This window comes from Microtus oregoni, unplaced genomic scaffold, assembly GCF_018167655.1.
Source record: "Microtus oregoni isolate MIOR12 unplaced genomic scaffold, Mior012 000011F_ref0000422, whole genome shotgun sequence".
In the NCBI taxonomy this organism is placed as follows: domain Eukaryota; kingdom Metazoa; phylum Chordata; class Mammalia; order Rodentia; family Cricetidae; genus Microtus; species Microtus oregoni.
In genome coordinates, this window is record NW_024543070.1 from 28657509 (window position 1) to 28678841 (window position 21333).

At 48.8% G+C, this 21333-nt stretch overlaps 1 protein-coding gene across 5 annotated transcripts in view; it reads right to left on the reverse strand.

Moving 5' to 3' along the window:
- Fhod3 (formin homology 2 domain containing 3) overlaps positions 1-19227 on the reverse strand; it is a 412200-nt gene extending 392973 nt beyond the window's left edge. For 3 of the 5 annotated variants that reach the window (XM_041660396.1, XM_041660395.1, XM_041660394.1), the window contains exon 1: positions 18486-19227. In XM_041660396.1, the coding sequence (XP_041516330.1) occupies positions 18486-18650 (165 nt within the window). In that variant the 5' untranslated portion in view covers positions 18651-19227. The remainder of the gene's footprint in view (positions 1-18485) is intronic. The other 2 variants (XM_041660398.1, XM_041660397.1) reach the window with 1 other exon arrangement.
- Positions 19228-21333: the final 2106 nt, after the last annotated feature.

Here is a 21333-nt window from a genome sequence, read left to right on the forward strand (position 1 = left end):
GCTGGGAACAAACAAGAGGCCTCCAACTACACTGGAGAAATGTGGACTTAAAGCAAAGACATTGGAGAGGGATATTTGGTTGGGGGGGAGGGGGGCGCTCAGCATTTGGGGAAGAGACAGTAAAGAAGCCTGGAAGATCAGGCAGAACAATATGAAGAACAATGCTTAAGGTGGACCTGACTTTCAAAGAATTAGTATTTGGGACACTTTCTAAGCATATACCAGAAGCTCAGAACCAAGATGAAAAACTCTGGGCTGGGATTACATATTTTTTGTTACAGCAGCACCAGACAGACCAGGAGTCAGAGCAAAGCTCTACTATCCTTCACGCCTGACCTCAGGACCTTGGCACCTGCTCACAATCTCCCCTCCATCAAATCCCCATCGCCACTCTAGAAGACCCCTCCTCTACCACAATAGCCTAATGCCCAGGCTGTCAGTAACATAGGGAGCTGGAGGAACCTACACACACTGAGTTCCATCCACAAAACACGAACTCACATACAGAAAGCTAACAAACTCTTTCTCAAATGCCATCAAGAGACAGTGTTCTGGGGGCAAGTGGCTCTGCCACTGGCTTTGTTGTCATCTCCTGGGCGCTCTAGTAGCGGGGAGTGGTGAGAGCTCACACATGCCCTACCCTATGGATGCACATCCAGCCAGTGGCAGAGTCCACGATAGGTAAGACACAGCCCCTCTCCTCTGTGCTTGGATAGCTGCCCCTCATACCCATACCCTGGCTCTCTGGTTGCTGCGTCCCTCTAGACTAGAAGCTCCCTAAGGTCAGGATCCCTGCCTATTCTGTTCACTGCTGTTTCTGCAGAGCTCTGACAAGTTAGGAGCATGGCACGTGGTCCATGGGAGCTACACCACCAGCCACCAATCTCCCAAGAAACCAGGACCCAGCCTAAAAAACAAAGCACAAACCCTAAAAGAAACAGGTCCATGGAATGACAAGATCCCAAGGTGGACTGCTCGGCTTGGTCTTGTTGGTTTCAACTCCAAGTCTCTAATTATTCTGAGCTCTAATCAGAGACTCCAAACACTAAAGACACATGTGACCAACCACGCTTCCGGATGTATGCATACAACTTCATGACCCCTGTGCCGTCAGAGGGACTTTTGACGTTAGTGACTCAGTCGCAAAGGAGCCTCAGTTGTACCTTCTACCCTGGACCCATTCTGGAGTTCAACTGTGGCTCTCAGCACCTTGTGAGTCCAGTCAGAACCCCTCAGGTCCTCCAGCTTTGGCAAACTCTGGTCCCCAGATAAACACTATGCTGAATAATGAATTTAAACTGTTCAGACTTTACGGAGCTGTATCTGTTCACTTAATGAGACCAGCACACTCTTCTGCAGGGACCAGGCAGGCTGAGGAAGTTGGTTTGTTGTTTTGTTTTGTTTATTTAATGAGAGAAATGACCCTCTGAGAGTGTGAAGGAACCAAATAGGCTTAAAGTCACCAGAGCCCTGAGACACAAAGAAACCTAAGGCTTGGGGTCAGCCCCTCCCTCCCCTTTGTAATAAGCCTGCAGGATTAGCTGAGGCCTTACTCTGGCTGGCTGGGCCTATAGGATGCATGCAGAAGCAGCAATGGTGGGAAAATAGCTGCCACTTCAGGGCTCCCATCACTTACAGGAGGAGGACGGAGCAGGAGGTTCCCAAGGTGATGCAGGAACACTCACCAAGCCCAGTTTCTAAAGTCTGGGCTATCATGGTGTGACTTAAGTTATCCAGATTGAGCAGAAAGCATTCCTGGGACCTGCTGGGACACAAATGTGGGGAAGGAGCAGGGATTTGCACATGCTCCCAGGCCACCAGAAGGACGCATGAGACGGGCTGGGCATTTGAGCAGAGAGGTTCTGGGTTTTATCTAAGTCCTCCCCCGTGGCTGCTGTGAGAAGCGTGCAGTCTTTAACTAAAGGGCTGCACACAAACTCTAATGATCCAAGCAAGGTTCAGGCAAGCTAGGATTCACCGTCTCCCCAAATCTCCTCTTGCTAAAGTCCCTCGCTTCCACCCATAAAGAAAACATGCTCGTGTCTACACACTGTACAAACAAGACAGCCAACAGGCTTAGGACGAGGGTGACCCGGGACGGTAAAGTCTGGTCCCGAATGGCAGACTCAGAACTCTTAGGTGGCCAAGGAAGGAGGCCAAGAGCCACATGCAGCAAGGCACACGCCCCCATTAACTTCTCATTTCATCTTGGTGCACAATCTAATAATCTCCAGCGTTCTGGATGCTTTAGTTAATGCCAGCTCCGTCCCTTGGTGTCTGTGGCGGCTGGCTCCAGGATCCCCACCACAGACACCAGAGTCTCTGCCATAGGCAGCATAGCATTTGCATACAAGTCACGTAAGCATCCTTTCGTCCACTGGAAGCCATCTCTGTCATGCATACACTGCCTCGTACAGCACAAACGGTCACAAATAGTCATTCTGCTGCACCGATGAGGCGATGACCACAAATCGTCTGCTCAGTAGAGCACAGAGGTGAGTCTTTTTCTAATGTTCTGGATCCACACTTGGTTGAACCCTCACGTACGACACCTGCAATACAGAGGGCTGACTGTATTTTGATGAGTGATGAAATTCTGGGGGCCTCTATGTACTCTGGGATTTGAGAAATGGTACTCGTCAAAGCACAGTCGTGACTATCATCCCTCTGGAGAGCTACAGGGTGAGTAGACACAGCAAGGGCTGGGTAACACAGACACCAGAACCTTATCTCATGATTCATCCACACGGGGGCCTCAGAAGATTTAATGAAAAGAAGACTCAAGCAGCTATGAGCAATGATTTCTAGGCAGAGTTTCAAAAGGTCCTTAAGACACTGAAGTCCAAAGACACAGTTGACAATTTCTCCTAACGGTATCTGCTAACAAAAAAAAAAACAAAAAACAAAAAAAAAAACAGGCAATGCCAAAGCATAGGAAAACAATAAAAACTTGTGTTCACACAAATATTCTTCAATGAGCAAATTGATAAACAGACTATGGTAGGCCCATACATGGACTTGGTGATAAAAGGAATGGATTATTAATGCATCCAACAACTGACAAGGACCTTAAGTACATTATAGAGAGTAAAGACATCATTTTCAAAAGATCACATACAGAATGACTCTACGCACATGGAGTTCTGAGAAACCTCTCAGGAGAGATCCGTGCCCACCAGGGATATGGTGGTAAGAAGAAGAGCTCATGACCACAAATGAACACACCTTCTGGAAATGTCTCATATCTTGTCCGTTACAGAGGCCTCTGGTATGTACAGAGCTATATACCAAAACACAACTGAACTTCACAGTGTTTACATGGTTTCAGTTGACTTCAGCATCCTTCCTGTGAAGCAGTGATGTCCTGTCCTCTGTCCCAGAGTGAGAGTCAGCCTTAGGGATGTACATCTAAGGAGTGGTACCGAGAAAAAGGCAGTGCAGCCTTCTGGCACTCCTCTGGCTCTGGCGGCCTTTGAAACCTCAAACTACTGTAGAAGTCCAGCCCCAGAAGCGAGAGTGACTCAGTAGAGAGACCATGGAGTCAGGGACTGTCAACTATTCACATCTTCTCAGGCACGGCCTCGGGGCAATGGATAAGACACCCTGTGAGAGGAACCCAGGCCAGGTACCACCTGGAAGCAAACCCCTGAGAGACCCTGAGTCAGAGCACCAGTGAGCCCCTCCCAGATCCCTAACCCAAGGAAAGAGTGTGAGAAAACAGAAACAGTTGTCTGGAGGGAGGTTTTTCCACTGATTTGTATCCACAGCAGAACAAGCATAGATGCCCATATGGTTTGAGCCATCCCCTATGATTTAATCTTTCTTGAGAAAATTTGAATAGTATTTCATCTCTAGTCACCTAATAAACACTGAGCTCTTTCTCCACAGGCACAACCCCACATAGAATGGAGAGAAGGATCCCAAGACACAGCAGGAGCAGTAGAGCGTGAGGACAGGTAGAGGCGGAACCAGAGAGAGACTCTTGGACTGGACACCTTGCTGATGCTCTTCACGGAGGCAGCACACGTCTACAGGAGAGGAAGGTCTGATTTGGACACGCTGGATCGTCAGCATCTGCAGTATGTCCAAGAGGAATCGCCCAAGGAACAGCTGTGTATTGGTTTTCAGGCCCAGAAAGAGAAATGGACCAGAGATATGAACTCTGTGGTCATCAGAGCCCTTGAAGCTTCCTAGAAAGGAGAGTACTGTGCAGAGAAGGGGTGTCCTGACAGGCAGCATTCAGAGGGCATGAGGAGCAGAAAGATAAAGAAGAAATAGATGGCACTGACCAAAATGGGCAAGTGTTGCTAAGACTAGTTCAAGACAGGAAACTATCCATTGGGCTGAAAGGCAACTACATTAGGAAGTACAGAAGCTGGGATGGGACAAGAAGGGTCATGAGAGAAGAAAGCAGAGCTTAAATAAGGAGGGCCTAAGATAGAAGAAAGATGGAAACCTAGGCCTAGGGGCCAAGGAGAAGGACCCGTCTGAATGAAGGTGGCTGTAGGCCATATAAATGCCAGAGAAAGGACCCCAGAGCGAAGTGGAGAGTAAGGTCAGCAGAGAGTGGCTAGGTTCTCCATGAGAAGAGAAGCAGGGAAAAGCTTGGGAGGACAGACCAACAGGCGTAAGGGGTGGGGCTGCATCCCTGCATTCTCAGTCAGGACTTGTGCTGGCAGTGGGAACACTATGGGGGAGCAGGGGCCGGTAGAGGAGAATAGATGCGCTGGGATTGTTGTGAACACAGGATAACACTCGGGGAAATGGGCACAGCCTACCTACGGGGCCCATGCAGCTGACATGTGACATGCAATGAAGGGGAGAGCCTGTTTTGATTCTTCTGCTCAATGGCCTTCCAAGGGAGATTATCCTCCTAAAACATTGAACAGCAGTAACAAAGAGGAGCGGGGCTGCTGCTCAACGATAGAGCACTGGCCTAAACACGTCTGAGGCCCTAGGTTCAATCCCCAGAGCCCACCCAAGTAGGTGGAGTGAGTAGGCGTGGACATGGGGCGTGCAGGCCTATCAAATATAGAGAAGTAGCCATCCTTTTACTGCCTTGCCATGTTGCTCTTTGCTGCTCTCCAGAGACTCTGACACCAGACCAATACCTGCAAACACCTCTGAGAAGGAAAAAGGAAAGAAGCCCTCAGGTGAGGGTCCTCACTAGCTAATACCTGAATAATCAGCTTACCATGGAGAATAGCAGAGTCCCAACCCACAGGCAGCAAGATCCCTGCCTTCCCTGCACACGTCTGAGGCGTGAGCCTGTGTCTTTCCCTCCTCTCATGTTGTCTTGGCGTGTGGTCTTTCAGTGGCTGTCTCTCCATACACCATCCCCTTCAGTCTTCTTCACTTGTTCTTCGAGTAATTCTCTTCCTGTCTTGCTGTCTTCTCCTCCCTTCCATTTCTCACGTGTCTATTGGATAGGACGGAAATAACATCGTCCATTTTCCGCTGTGTCCATTGGGCAGGATGGAAGTAACATCCGGGAACTGATTTGTGTTGACATGGCATATAACATCAGTAAACTCAGCTTAAAGGGTCTCCCACTGTCTTCCCTCTGCATGCTTCTCTGGGTGTCAATTTCCTTCACCCTGATCTCTGACAGATTGCGATGGGATTCTCTCACCAGAGAGACACAAAGGAAAGAACACTCCAAGTTCAAGTTTCACTGCCTCGTGGGGGTCATTTCCTACAGCGATTGCTTCCTTAGAGATACTGTTCCTCATAATGGGCCATTTCCGTGAGGGACTGTTTCCTGTGAGGGGCCATTTCCTGTGAGAAACTGTTCCCTGTGGAAGGCTGTTTCCTGTGAAAGACCATTTCCTATAAGGGACTATTTCCTGTGAGAAGCTGTTCCTGTGAGGGGCCATTTCCTGTGAGAAACTGTTTCCTGCGGAAGGCTGTTTCCTGTGAGGGAATATTTCCTGTGAGAAGCTGTTTCCTATGAGAGGCTGATTCCTATAAGGGGCTGTTTCCTGTGAGGGAATATTTCCTGTGAGAAGCTGTTTCCTGTGAGAGGCTGATTCCTGTGAGGGAAGCTGTTTCCTGTGAGGGGCCATTTCCTGTGAGGGAATATTTCCTGAGAAGCTGTTTCCTGTGAGAGGCTGATTCCTATAAGGGGCTGTTTCCTGTGAGGGGCCATTTCCTGTGAGAAATTGTTTCCTGTGAAAGACCATTTCCTGTGTGAGAAGCTGTTCCTGTGAGGGGCCATTTCCTATGAGGGTCTGTTTGAGTGCATCTGTTACAAATGTTGCTGACCTGTAACTCTCTTATCTCTGTAATGGGGGCCTTTGTGCCACATCTCCCCTTTCAATAGCTGCACCACATTGCCCCTTGCAATGGCTGCACAGAGACCAGCCAGGGCAATCCATGCCCCAGTGCCTTTTGCAGACATGCCATGGTTCTATTACTGGCATACTCCGTGGTGAATCACTGTCCACAAAAATGCACCCAGTTCTGGGAACAAAATAAAAAAAAAAAAAAGAAAGAAAGAAAAGAAAAGACAAAGCCACTCGCATCTCTATTGTTCTGGAGAGTTCTGCCCAGCGGCTCTCCTCTCCCACTCCTTGACACATTTGTGGATGACTTGGAGGATGTACAGGAAGACGGGCCACGCTATTCAAACTGCAGGCCCTGGCTGCCCACAGAGCACACACCCGGGTATCGCTGCATTCTGGAAGGTTTACAGGAGCTGTTCTCACAAGTCAGCCTGAGTATGTGAGTATGTCTGCAGCTTGCTGCTAAGATCTCACAAAGAAAGAAATCCTCCCAAAGATTGCCTCCCCCCCCCCCATGACTGCTACCACTGGTAACAAAATCCGACCTGGCACTTCCGAGGTTGACAAAGTCAGAGTATCCAGTGTGAGAACTGGACACGGGGCACATGCCTATAATCCCAGCACTTACGAAGTAGAGGCAGGGAGACCAGGGAGTTTAAAGCCATCTTTGCTACATAGTGAGTTCAAGGTCAGCCTTAGCCACATGAGACCCCATCTTAACAAGCAAACAAAACAAAGAAAGAAATAAAACATTGAAATATACAGATAATGAAAGAAGAGTTAGGCTCCATGGCCACAACCCTTGCCTCCCCAAACCCGCTAATCATGGCTGCTACAGCCACAATGGCCTTAGGGGTCCCTTATCCCTTACATAAGCACACCGCAGCTCTCCCCCTCCTTAGCACTCAGCATAGGCAGCAACATGACTCAGTGTTCGGTACCCAAGAAGCGATGCTGCCAGCCCACAGAATCCACTAAGCTGGGCTCGTGGAGGCTCACAGAAGTGAAGCGATGCTAGCTGAGCCAGCACGGATCTCTGCTAGGTCCTCTGCATTATGCTATGGCTGTTGGCTTGCTGTTTTGGGAGGACTCCTGGCAGTGGGGATATCTCTGACTCTTTGGCCTGCTTTTGGGATACTTTTGCTCCTACTGGGTCCCCTCACCCAGCCTTAATGTGAGGGTTTGTTCCTGGTCTTATTGCGTCTTGTACCATGTTCAGTTAATGTCCCTAAGAGACCTGCTCTTCTCTGGGGGAAGATGGGGGAGGGGGAGAGTGAATCTGGGGAGGGGGAGCAGTGTTCAGGATGTATTGTATGAGAGAAGAATAAAGAAAATTTAAAAAATAAAGAAGTGGTGATTCTCCATTTTGGACAGTGGGTTTCAAGTCTAGCCTGATGTCCTCCCCCACCGAAGGACTCCTGACCCAGGTCATCTCCCAAGTGTCCCCACACAAACTCGTCTGCACATGTGCTGGAGAGAAAGAGGAGAGCCACTGGGCAGTTCCATCGTCATGATTCAAGTATGGATTATTATGCTATCACTAAAAATCACACACCCAAGAATGTCTGATGACTGAGATTCTGTCATTTTATATTCATGGACAGTGGAGTTCCGGGAGACACACAGAGTTGAATGGTTCTCTATGGTGGTGAGAACACCAACCCAAATGCAACAGAAAATGGCACCCATGGGATCATGTGGCCCTGCCCTGTCAACCCAACCCTTCTGTATAAGTTAGACTTTCTCGTCTGAGGACTTGGCATAGGTCCAGTGTGGAGAGGGCACAAAGCATAGAGCGGTCGATCCTGCCACACTCACCTTCGGCTTGAGAAGGTAGAACGTGTCGTAATCCTGTTGGTAGATTATAGATGGGACGAAGGCCTGAAAACATAAGCTCTTGAGGATCACACATCCACCGTAGGTTCATTTGGCATATATAATTGTTCCCACTTAATATCATTCTTTCAAATATTAAAAATATTTACTACAGTCAGTTACATATCAGGTCCTCGGCACTCTAAACAGAGGGAGTTCAGGTATGTGTCATTCTCCTGGGCTTTGAACCTTACTGGGAGACACAGACACTAACCACAGTAAGAACTAGTCTCCTTGACAGAGAGTGCTCAGTACACAGATGAGAAGACCACCTGGCACATGGTGCCCTTTGAGCAGCAAGGAGCAGTGGGGTACAAACTCATCACTTATTCAGGCTTCTGTCAGTGATCTCTGTGTCGCTCTCAAAGGGAACACAACGACAGAAAGCAAAGAAAGCCGTCTAGCCCTGGGCTCCAGGACTTGCCCGTCTCTCTAACACCTCTACCCTAACTTAGATACCGCTTTCCCAACCACTATTGTCCATAACACAGAAACGTCTTCCCTCAAAGATGAGATCTTGACCTTTCAACTCAGCAGTTAAACATCTAGGAATTTAATTAAGGAATTAAGCAGGTTTGGGCACAAAGACTTGGTTTTTTTTCCTATAAGTAAATGTATTATAGAATTACCTGTTACTTCTTTATTGTCAACTACCTAAATATCCAATGGTTCATTCATGCATGCATGAGTTTGAGGCAAGTTAAACATTACAGGAGTGCTTTCCCTCATGGACTGGAAGCAATGGAAACACGGATCGTGGTCCAGGAACAGACTGGATTACCATGCTGTCTTTAAAGACTGTGTACCTGGAAAATATCTGGTTTTTTTTTTTGTTTTGTTTTGTTTTTTTTTTGTTGTTGTTTTGTTTTGTTTTTTTTTTTGTTTTTTTTTTTTGGTTTTTCAAGACAGGGTTTCTCTGTGGTTTTGGAGCCTGTCCTGGAACTAGCTCTTGTAGACCAGGCTGGTCTCGAACTCACAAAGATCCGCCTGCCTCTGCCTCCCAAGTGCTGGGATTAAAGGCGTGCGCCACCACCGCCCGGCTCCTGGAAAATATCTGGTGACTTAGAACATGCTCAGATATATTCTTATGCTTTGTGTTCTAGTTATGGTGAGATGTGGAAGTGTTAGGACCAGTATCTTCCAGTGATAACAACAGTGGTTGGCATGTGTTCGGTATAGTTTGCTACTGTCCCAAACCCAGACATGTTCAGTCCCTGTCTTATTTATCGTATAAGGGATGAATCCTCCCTTGGTTCTTCTCTCAAGAACTGAACTTGACCAGTATAGCCTCTCTCCAAAAGCATCACCCTGAGTTCACAAACGCAGTTCAGATTCACAGCTACAGGAGAGCTGGCTATACTTTTTCACCTTCTGCAGGAAGAATGTTCCAGATTCTTCAACAGACACAGTAACAGTTTTGTTGTTGCTGACTTTTTATTTATTTAGGGAGAGAGGCCTGGTGAACTGAGACTTATTTTTAAAGTTCTGTTATAGCTGTTGTGAACATGGACTGTTTAGCTTGCCCCACGCTTGTGTAAGGGAGAAGGAGAAGTTTACTTGTGTCTATCACAGTAGGGACAGCAGGGCAGCAGGATCGCGCACCATCAGCGGCAGCAGGAGTCTAAGACTGCTGGTCCTCATCTTGGCAGACCAGAAAACAGAGACCTGGATGCTGCTTCTCCTCTGGATTTCTCTGTCTAGTCTGTCTAGTCTAAGACCCCTGCCATGGGATGCAGCTCCCCACATCCCCTGACAGTTAATTCTCTCTGGACATGCCCTCACCAGTATGAGTCACCAGTCCCTCAGGTGTTTCATAATCCAATCAATGGGACAATCTAAGTTAACCATCACACCCCTCAGACTGTTTCCCTACAGTACCTATCCCCTACCCTTCAAACTGCCATGCAGCAATGACACCCTCCAAGCAGTCCGTCGCCATTCCAGGGAACGAAAGCTAGACTGTTCTGGGTGTAGGACTGTTAGTTATACAAAATTTTGCTTTCATTTAAGAACAGTGAAGTAATAGGAGAGAAGGAAAATGGGTCAGTTGTCTCAAAGCCAACGCTGCTGAGTGCTCTTGCGTATGAGTCACGGGTTGTTCGCACTGTCACTGGGCTCGGGACTGGAAAAGATGACCTGAGTCCCGGCTGGAGCAAGTGCTCAGGTGAGTACAGGACAGCAGGGATGTGCACGACCCTAGCTGGGCCAGAAGGACCACCCTGCTCATTCTGTCCTCTAAGAACACACCTCTCAGGGGGTCCTGCTTTAACCTTGTCAGCTCCAGCCGGAGCATCTGGCCACTGTGGTGTGATTGGATTAAGAATGTCTAGGGCACTGGCACCGAGCACCTCGGGAGTGTGGGCATCCCCTAGATTAACCAAGAAAGACCCACCCTGGATGTGGGCAGCAGCTTTCCATGGGTAGAAGAATCCTGGACCACACGTAAAGAAGAGAAACCAGAGAAAGCCGGCTGAGCACCCATGTTCCCCTCTCTGAGCATCCTTTCACCAGCCACAGACAGAGGCTGCCTCTGTTACACACCTTTACTGTGATAGACGGTAAAGTCTGAACCATAAGCCAAAACAACCTCTTCCTCCTGTAATTTGCCCCTTTTTTTTATTTAGTCACGGCAGCAATAACAGTATCAAATACATCCATCAATCATTTGCTATAAACCCCTTTGGAAGATGCCTCAGTGGCGCCAGAGACATAGCTCAGTGGTTGGGAGTGCTTGCCCATCCTGAGTTCAGTTCCCAGCACCTACATGGAGTGACTCACAACCACCTAGAACTCCAGCTCTGAGAGATCGGACACCATCTTCTGGCCTCCACACGTATCCACATACATGTCTCCACATACACACGCGCGTGCATACACACACACACACACACAATTTTTTAATTAAACAAGTTGTTTAAAAACACCTTGGGCTTATCCTAGAACATCCTTTTTTTATCCCACCCTTTCATTCCCGTCTTCAGAATATATCAGAGTGTGGCGAAGCAGAGTAACCCTGTGAACTCTAAGTAAGCCTCCTTCTTGGTTATCTCTGTATCAAGAAGGCAAAAAAAAAGTATTTGATGAGGCATTTGAGAAACTAATTTGCTTCCTTCCTGACAAACCTAGGGAAACTGTTCTTTATTGAGCCCTCAATGTTCTTTTTTTTTTCTTCTATTTGTTCAAAAAGTTTAAGATGTTTTCTTAACATTAGTCCTTAAACATTACCCCTTGGAGTCTAGCAGTTTAATTTCTAAGTTACAAAACTAACTGGTGAAAAGGCGGTGTGGATGCCTTGCTTTGTGGGCACATACGCAGCCCCAGCCCTGAGACGGAGTGAGAGTGTGGCCCACAGTTAAGCCAGAGGAAGTGAGGAGCCCCGCTTTGTGAACAGATACAATGTAGATCCCGTTTGTTACAGTCTCTAAAATCCTGAAACTTCTGAGAATGTGTTCTTTCTGGCTGGTAATCAGTTGGGATTGTTTTTCCTTCCCAAGGATTCATCTTATCCCCTCTTTGATAGCCCACAAATGTTTTAGTCTGCCCATAAAAAGTTGAAGGTAATAGTAGAAATGCCAACATACATTTTCGCTTGTTAAAACGCCCCTGCCATTTGTTACACCCCAAGGTGCTCTTTGGAGCGGAAATGAAGTGGCAGGGTTGGTTCCCTGGAAATCAAGCCCCGCTGTGGTCAGGAGGCACGCCACAGGCTTCAACAGAAGTAGGAAACTGGCTGCCTTTACATAAGGTGTCATTTATTTCAGCTGTAACCACATCTTACTTAGTGGTTAAAGTGCAGGTGCCTGTACTAGAGCCAGGTGCAGCCCTCCCTGAGCATTCCCTTCACCAGGACAGTAGGAGATGGAACAGGTACCCATAGCATCAATCGACCTGGTGATCAGCTGAGCCCGGGAAGATACTCTGAACACAAACAAAAACGATGCCTTTCTAAAATCCTAAGGTGACTACAACCGAGTGGGAAGAGAAAATATCAACAGAGGCTAAGCATGATGGCCCAGGCCAGAAATCTCAGCATCAGCAGAAGAGGTGAAGACAGTGTGTTTAAGGCCAGCTAGGGATATACAGTGAGACATAATTGTGGCAAGATAAAACCCCCTCACTTGGCCATAGCGACCATGCTCCGGGAACTGTAAGGCTCAATGACAGAGTTCTGATACCAGAGGGATCCTTTCTTTACTAAAAGAAAGAAGAGGAGGAGGAAGAAAAAGAGGAGGAGGAGGAAAATCCCAATATGCAAAAGTATAAGAAACACTATCAGTCCCTTCTCCACATTCCACAGTCCAGTTTAACTACGATCTACCTAAGCTATCTGGACACTGACCCACCTGCCTGCCTCTCTATCTTAGATCACCCTAAAGCAAGTTCCAGTCATCTACACCCTGGACTATAAATATTTCATTACATATCTCCTAACAACACAAATTCTTATTTCAAAACAGCAGCATGGCTTTATCTCACTTTAAAGCCAGTCATGCGGGGCTGGAAAAGATGCTACTGACGAGTCTGCCAACCTGAGTTCAGTTTAGGGACCCATGTGGTTGAAGGAGAGAGCAACTCTTGAAAGCTGACCTCTGACCTCCATACTTACACGCCATGTCACACGCACGCACACAGGTATTCACCACACAAAATAAGTTAATAAATGTGTAATTTTACAAGTTAATCGTGTACACTACCAACTAGCCAGTCCCATCTGATTTTCCCCACCAATCTCAAATATCTATTTACAATGTGTTTGTTTGACTCGGCCTTCAACTTGAGCCTCATGCTGGGTTAGTACATCTCTAAAGCTTCTTCTCATTTTGTTTCTTCTAGTCTTCTCTTTTTCTTCACAATCTGTTTGGTAGCGAAACTGCAACGTCCTCCAATCAGGCTCTTGCTGATGCCATTCCTATGGGGAGGCTTAACATTTTTGTTGTGACTTACTATTCCTCTCCCACTTCACTCTCAAACCCAACACTGCAAACGGAGCAAGAAGAAGGGATTGTTTGCAGACAGGGCATTCCGAAGCCAGCCACGGAAGTCAGAGGAACAGCAGATGAAGTGTGGAGGCCACCAGGAGCAGTAGCTGCCTCTGCCCGAAGGAAGCAAAGTCCCACGGGGGCTGGAAAGTTTCACCACTAGTGAGAACCCAAGGGAAAGAAAAGCGGGTGGGGGAAGGGTGCTCCTGAGTGGACCTGGCATGGTAATGAGTTTGAAGCTGCACCAGCAAGAACTAACATTTCACGGTACCATGGGGGAGGGAGGGTGAAGACAGGCCAGTTGTTTTGCTGAGGGACCCAGGCTGGACTCCGAGGATAAAAGGCACAGGCCCACAGAGCATCCACCAAGGGAGGACGCACCAGAGCAGAGCGATGTAAGTCACAGCCCCGAGGCAGGCAGCCGTGCCCCGCCCTCGTGGGGAGCAGCAGCCCGTGCTCTGCCGGTTTTCTAATAATGGGACACAGTTGGCTACAGGCTTCAGAGTAAAAAAAGACTTGACTTTCAATCCCAGCTCCTTCACTTAAAGCAGCATGGCCTTATGGCCTTTAGCAACCTGCTTAGCGTACCTATGACTCAGTTTCCTTCTGTGTTCGCTGGCATTTCCTTGTCTGTGGACTTGCCACAGTTGCTGGGGACAGCGAGAAATGAAATTTGACATTTCTATATCAAATGAAATCTGGAAGTCTATAGGACAGTCTCCAACACGAGCTGGTTCCAGAAAAGCCCTGCCCTACCGCTCTCAAGTCCGCTCGCATGCTGTCCCAACTCAGATACTTGCAAGGAGCCATGGGAGCACCTGCTGGATGTCTGGCTGGGTTACTGACATGGTCTGTAGCCATGCATGAAGCAAAGCCAGCTGACCCATAAAGGGTTCAATCCCATGATCCCGATCTCAATAGCAAGGTTCCAACCAAGTGAGCTAATTACAGTGGAGCTAGATTCAACACTGCTTAGACTCATAGCCATTCATAGAACATTCTTAAACAGCATTGTCCTAAGATACCGAGGCATAGCCCACTTGCCAAGTTTACTAATGATCTCATCTTTGAAAAATCTCAATGTAATGTAACAAACAGATGTGTCCCTTAAGAGGATTAAGGTGGAAATTCATTAGGGCAATAATACGGGTGGATTTGTGTTCTAAAACTAACACCTGTCAGTCAGCGTGGTGCACGCCCTGTCTTAGTGCTACTTAGCTTCTAGGTACAACTTAGAGAAAGGGGCCACCAGGGCGTCACCTTCAGGAAGTTATCTAAAGAGAGAGAAGATAATAAGAACCCCACATACTAACAGCCTGATATACTTCACCTGTAACCTGTGCACTTGGGCAGTAATTGGTACTGAAATTACCCAAGCGCCATGGTAAGATACATGTTCTGAATCAGTAGATCAGGGGAGGCCGGAGTGTTCAGTTCAAGTAGAAGCCCAGATGATGTCCACCTTGTGCCTGTAGCAATGATCTAACTCTTGGTGCAACTGGCTGTTTTATGGATAGGATAGCCTCGGCCCTGCAGGTAGCCACAAAGACAAAGGTGGTGAGAAGGGATTAAACAGGGGACACTCGAGGTGAGCCCTGGAAGATGTGTTCTGAGAATGGACAGACTTCCTGGAAGGAGAACAGGCCAGACACTAACATGGAGCCATTGAACTCCACTGAGCCAGATCAGTGTCAGAAGCTAACTCTGGGATTTAAACTCACGTGACCAGGGGACTCCCATAGTTAGTCTCTCTTTCTATGACTCGCTATAGCATCAGTCGCTGGCCTGAGCAGTCATGTGCGTGGTGAGCTGGTATGGGTCTGATGAGACAGGTACCTGGAGCAGAGCGGCTATCACAGCTCTAGTCTCTCTAGCACTTAGTACATGGTGAAAATGATCCCAAATCAAACTACCTACATCACTAAAAATTACAGATATGGAGCTGGAGAGATGGCCCAGTGGTCAAGAACACTTCTTGTTCTTGCAGAGGACCTGGGTTCGATTCCTAGCACTCATACAGCAGCTCACAGTTCTAGAATGTGCATAATGTACAGACATATGTGCAAGCAAACTACTCATACCTATAAAATAAATATTTTTGAAAGTTTAATCGCAAAGTCATAATTGCTATTTTGACATACACGTTAGTCATGACTCTTTTTTATACACACAGTCTGCAGTTCCTGTTTTGTCTACCAAATGAGGAAAACTGCCCTTAGATTGCTGTTCTGGTTGTTGTTGTTGTTGTTGTGTGTATGGTGTGTTGTTTGTATGGGGACAGGGAGGGTCATGTGTGTATGGAGAGACCAGAGGCTGACACCAGGTGTCTTCATCAGTCGTTCCCCATTTTATTTTTTGAGACAGAGTCTCTCATATTGAACCTGAGACTTACTGATTCAACTACACTGAGTGACCAACAAGTCCCGGGATCCTTTTGTCCCCACCATCCCACACTCCTCCCCTTACCCCATCCCCATACATAGTGCCCGGATTTCAGGCTTGCACCACCACACTTAACTTTTTTTTTTTTTTTTGAGGTTCTGGGATATTGAGCTCAGGTTGTCACACTTCCGTGAAAAGCAGTTTAGATGAGCCATTTCCCCAGTACAAGACTGAGGACATCGGGAGTGTGCATATGTGAGTCTACCCGAGTGCTTCCCCTTTCTACCTCCAGAGCCCCCCGCCCCACTCCCAGGAGAAGTGTTCCCTAAGCCCTGGGAAGACTCACTGGTGGCCTGGAACATCCAGCCACTAACTGTATGTTCTTACCTCTAAGAACTCTACCAGGCCAGGAATTCTTTAAGCCCTTATGCTTGTAACATCACCTGCCCCCAGGCCAAAAGGTGCTTGGCACACAAAAGTGGTTGTGTTAGGCGAACTTGCCAAGGTAACGGATGAGAGGACCCAGGAAGTATAGCCTCTGTCTTCACCCACACAGCTAGCTGCTCAGGGGGCTGCACTGAGGTGTCCAGTCATTCAGGCCTATTTAGGCTCTCAGCTCCCTCCTCCCGGCAGAGAAATCGGGTTACTTAATTGCTCTCCACCTCTGTTTCTTTGTCCCTAAAACAGGGATAATATAAGCACTATATCGTGGAGCTGTATGATATTAAGTGAGATCATGCATGCACTAGTGCTCCCGGGGAGCACAGGCTACAGGCTGAGTGCTCCAAGCTGACTCGCTTTCTGTCATAGGTGGATTATCCGCTGGAGGGGCTGGAGATTGCGGTTCAGGTGGCAGAGCACACACCTAATACACACAAAGCCCCACACCGCACAATGTGTTTGTGGTGATGCGTGGCTATGAGGTTCGGTCAGGAGGATCAAACTTCAAGGGTAACCTCAGGATCATAGCAAGTTCAAGGTTAGCTTGGGACGCGGAAGACTACTCCAATTTTTTTTAATTGCTGGAAACTAACTAACATCTTAAAGATGTTAGTTACTTAACTAACTTAAACACACAGATGCCCTGAATTCTGCTTGAAGAAACGCTGGTTACCAGTCAGCCGTCTGCGCTGTCCCTAAGTGCAAAAACTTAAATACAGTGTATAAAAGCAAGTGAAAATACTGCTGGGGTCCTTAGCCAAAAAAGTCTAAGATTAGTCTTGGGTGGTTAAAGGTTTTCTCTAAATCCTTTTCTTGTGTTTGCTTCACAAAGGATACCTTAGAAAGTTCTGGGAGCCAGTGTGCCTGTTGTACTGTGGCTTCTGGTGGGGGCCCAGGAGAGGGAAGGGGGGAGCATCAGGATTTCCTGCCCCACCAGGAATACTGGATTAAGACTATGGAAACCTAAAAACATACTTGAGTTCGGAGCCTGAAAGGTCAACCCATGTATATAGGGTTTGAGACCCAAGGAGACCACTTCAAGGTCACAAGGCCACAATTATGAGGCTTCTGTGGCTTCAACAAAAGCTCACTGTAATCTGAGACCATGGTGAATGGAAGAACCATGAAGTGGGAGACACTGAGAAAACTTTTACTGAATCTGCTGCTGGAGAAGCGGTAAGAACTTACTAAAGCGACTCCCAAGGTAAGGCGCTCTGTGGTCAGAAAGAATGCAAGTACGGTGAGTATATAACCACCCAGAGCCAGAACAGAAGGAATGAGAGGATCTGCCCACTCTCCGTTTAAAAAAAGAAAAGAAAAAGAAAAGAAAAGTGGTTACTAGGTAGTCCATCCTCAGGGATGGAGGGAGCCCTGAGAAACTCTGAGCAGGGGGAGAGGATTTCTAAATCCCTCAGGTACAAGCACAGCCTCCTCTTTTACTTTCAAAACCAGTGGGCATCTAACAGAAAGCCGGAGGATTTTCCGAAATCACTTTTGCCCTTGGAATTAAGGGTTCTCTTTCCCAAATGTTTGTCCATGTTGATCCTCACAAAACTAATTATCTCTAAACTTTGATGTGGACCTAAGCAGAAAATACAGCAAGGAAGTAAACCCTTCAAGGTGCAGTCCATCTGTGTAAGTGGGAGGAAGGCTTTCCCGAGAGCTAAATGATTAGCTTTCGATGCCCGGCTCTTTACAATCACTTTGCAAGACCCCTGGCCTCCTTCAAAGGGTTAAAAAAAAAAAAAAAAAAGAAAGGAAGAAAGAAAAGACATGAAAAGAAAAGAAAACTCTAACGGGTGGACTGAGACGCCATTCTTCCCAGGGGACACTCATTTGGGGCTCCTGGGCCGAGGCTTTGTGAGCCTCTTGCCCGCGCCCCCGCCCTTCCTCCCACAGGGGCTGCTCCTCCAAGGTTCCTGAGGCCACCTGCTCCTCGGAAGAAAAACGGGATAGTGTGAACACTATCGCAGTGCGCGCCCCTTGCCAGAGGGAGGAGGGGGAGGTGTTCCCGGAAAGCGTGCTTTGTCGCGAGGGTCGCCCAGCCGCCCGCAGTGCCAGGGAGGCCCTACAGAGCTTCTGTCCCCGGCATCACTCAGGGCTCTCTTCCAGGAAACCGAGTCCCGCAGCTCACAGAGCTCTCTCCGTGCCCGGCTCGGGGCCAAGCGGGATACCGGAGCCGATAGCCCCGGCGTCTGAGCTGCACCCCGCCCACCAGGCCGAGCTAACGGAGAGGCCACGGAGATCCCAACACATCCCGCCTCCAGCCGGTGTGGCACCTGCTGGGCCCCACTCGTCCAAAGATCTGGACTAGGACGTGGAGCTATCCTTCCCGCCAGCCAGAGAGTCATGCGCCAGCCTCTGGGTGCTCGGGGCCCCTCTGCCTAACCCTCAGTGGTATCTGCCCTTGGGCGCGTGTCCCCGGGGCCTCTGCCAGTCCAGTCCGTCTGCAGCGCCCCCACCCTGACAGGCACGGCTGCAGGGGTTGCGTCCCCAGCTCGCCACCCACCCCGCGGGATCTTACCTTGTGCGGCGCCCGCAGCAGCCGATGGACCCCGGCCAGCTGGGTGCCCAGAGCCAGGTCCTCGCGGAATGTGAACAGCGGTGGCCGGCTGGGCTCTGGGAAGTTGGTACTGTTAAAAGGATCGGTGTCGTCCAAGAATTGCACGCGACAAGCCAGCGTGGCCATGATGCATCCCTGCCCCGTGGGGCGCGAGCCCCAGGGTCAGCGGGCCGCGAGGGCTGGGACGCCTGGTCTGCGCGAAGGGAAGCCGCCGCTAGCAGGCTCGCGGGCTGGCAGGCTAAGGCGCGCCGGGCTGAAGCCCGGACTCCGGCCACGGGGGGGCGGGGCGGGGGCGGGGCTGCGCCCCCTCCCACCCCTCCCGCTCGGGCTCCTCCCACCCCACTCGGTTTCCCCGGCACCAGGACGGGCTTCCCCGACCTAAGCGACCGCTGCAGGGACAGGGAATGCGAGAGCCACTTGCGCAGCGTCCGCAGCCCTGCGCCTAGCAGGGATCAGCTTGCAGGAACGCCCCTACGCAGAGCCGGCTGCACGTGCACCAGCAGCCCAGGTCCCTGCAGCACCAGCCTCGGAGCGCGGGCACTGGATTGGGGACAAGACTGTTCTCTGACTACGTTACCCCTGGGACAGAACACAGCACAACCCTTTGCAGATGAAGACGATAGGACCGGCCTTTCTGCTAGGCACACAGAGGCGAGGAACCAGCTCTCTGCAACCCTGTGGTTAGGAGACCGCAATCCTGAGCCCGGGTGTGGAGGACTCCAGGGAGGTTTGCGTCAGAAGAGAAAAGGAGCTGAGGAGTAGGAGCCTAGAAATCCCAGCAGCTTTTCTTGAGCCCAAGGGCGCCCGGAATGAGAGCCGATAGGCTGCAAGGCGAGGCTCCACGACCCCAAAGCCGGGCCCCAAGAGCACCCTAAGAATTATGGTTGAACCTGTCCATCATCACCACCCCTCTCCTCGGTTAGGTCTCCGGAAATTCTAACTGGACCATCTGCAGCAGAGGAGGAGGGGTGCTTCTGGACAGATCTCAGAACAATGAAAATGTGGGAAAGAATCGGAGGATTCCACTCGAAACCCCGGGAATTTGAGTGAAGCTTGACAGTCCCCCTGCTTCTTCCAGCCTGGAGCCGCAATACTCCACACAGCATATCCCAGCTCTCTTTGCTGCTCACAGGCGACCCCTATCGTTTCCAAAAAGAATTGACCGCCTTTTCCATTCCCAGGCTGCATTGCTGATTCCTAATCCCTGTTTCCCTAAAAGCAGCATCTGTCGTTCTTCACAACCAAGAGGGCTCCTAATTCGTCCCTCTCCCTTCTCTCTAGTTTCAAGAGAATAGAAATCCTTGTCCATCAGTTAGCAGCTTCACTCGCATCTTTCGCGGTGCCGTTTCTGTCGACTCTTCACTAGTATGTACACCCTCCTGGAGATTTCTCTGGCCTCTCTTTTACACAGCCTCTGATTCCTTTATCAGTTGTCCTAGTCTGTTTTGATTGGTAGGGAGACTAGTTTTTGAGACAAAATTTGAGCTGGGCGTGGTGGGGCATGCCTTTTGATCCCAGCATTCAGGAGGCAGAGGCATGCAGATCTGTGAATTCGAGGCCATCCTGTTCTACAGCACTAGTTCCAGGAAAACCAAGTCTACGTAATTGAGACCCAGTCTCAAAAGCGGGGGAGGCGTTGATGAAGCCCACATTGACTCAAACTCACGATCCTCCTGCCTCAGCCTCTCTAATGACACGATGCACCCTATTTGACTCATTTTTGCCTTCTCAGATTTTTGATGCTTAGTCTTTATCCACAACTTGACTGCAATTAGACTCACCATGAAAACATGCCTCTTAAGGGTGTCTTTAATGATGTTTCCAGAAAAGTTTGAATGAGGACTAGAAGACTCACCCTGACTAGTGGAGGAACCATCCCGTGGGCTAGCACTAAAGGAGAAAGCTGAGCAGCACAGTCACCTCACACTCCAGCTGCGTGCCTTCCCAGACACGATGGAGAGTCTTAGAATCTGCGTCAGCCTGCAGAGTTCAGGGGATGAATACTGATCCATCCTTCCATGAGAAACCACATGGAATAGAGATGCACCATCTCACAGAGGTCCTCACATCAGCCAGCTGACAGCAGACACCCCTCATCCAAATCCCCCAAATTTCACCACACCCCTCATATTTCCATTTATCCAAAACCCCTTATTTCCCCCAAATTTCCCTCACATTCATCATCCCCCCATCTCCCCACACTCCTCATGTCCCCCCATTTTCTCTCTCCCTTCATATTTTCATAACTTGGTCACTTCCCCCATTAACAGGTGAACCCTGTTTCTCCATTCTTTGATATTTTTTTGACAGAGTCTTACCAGGCAGTCCTGACTGTCCTGGAACTCATAGTGATCAGCCTGCCTCTGCCTTCTGAGCACTGGAATCAAAGGCGTGTACCACCATACCCGCTCCCCATTTTTTTAATTGGGATGGCTTCATTACTTGCTCCCACGAAAAGAGTGTGTAGAAATAACAGTGTGTGACTTCTGAGAACAGATCTGAAGAGACTCTGCAGTGCCTCCTCTCACCCAACCTCAGGGAGCTCTGGCCTGAGGCTACAGATCTCATCTGGGGAAAATGCTTCCCAAGACTTCTGAAGATTAGAAAAATGGTTTCTATGCAATAGAACAATGAAACATTGGGCAAGATGATTGCCTACAATCATCTGGAATGAATAAAGCATATGGCCTGAAGCTAAGGAGTTATCTAGGGAGATCTCTAAAATTGTTTAAAGTACCTGTTGGGTGTTTCCAGCTGCACATATAATGAATTTTATTTGCAGGAAGGGAAGAAATCTGGAATCCCTAAA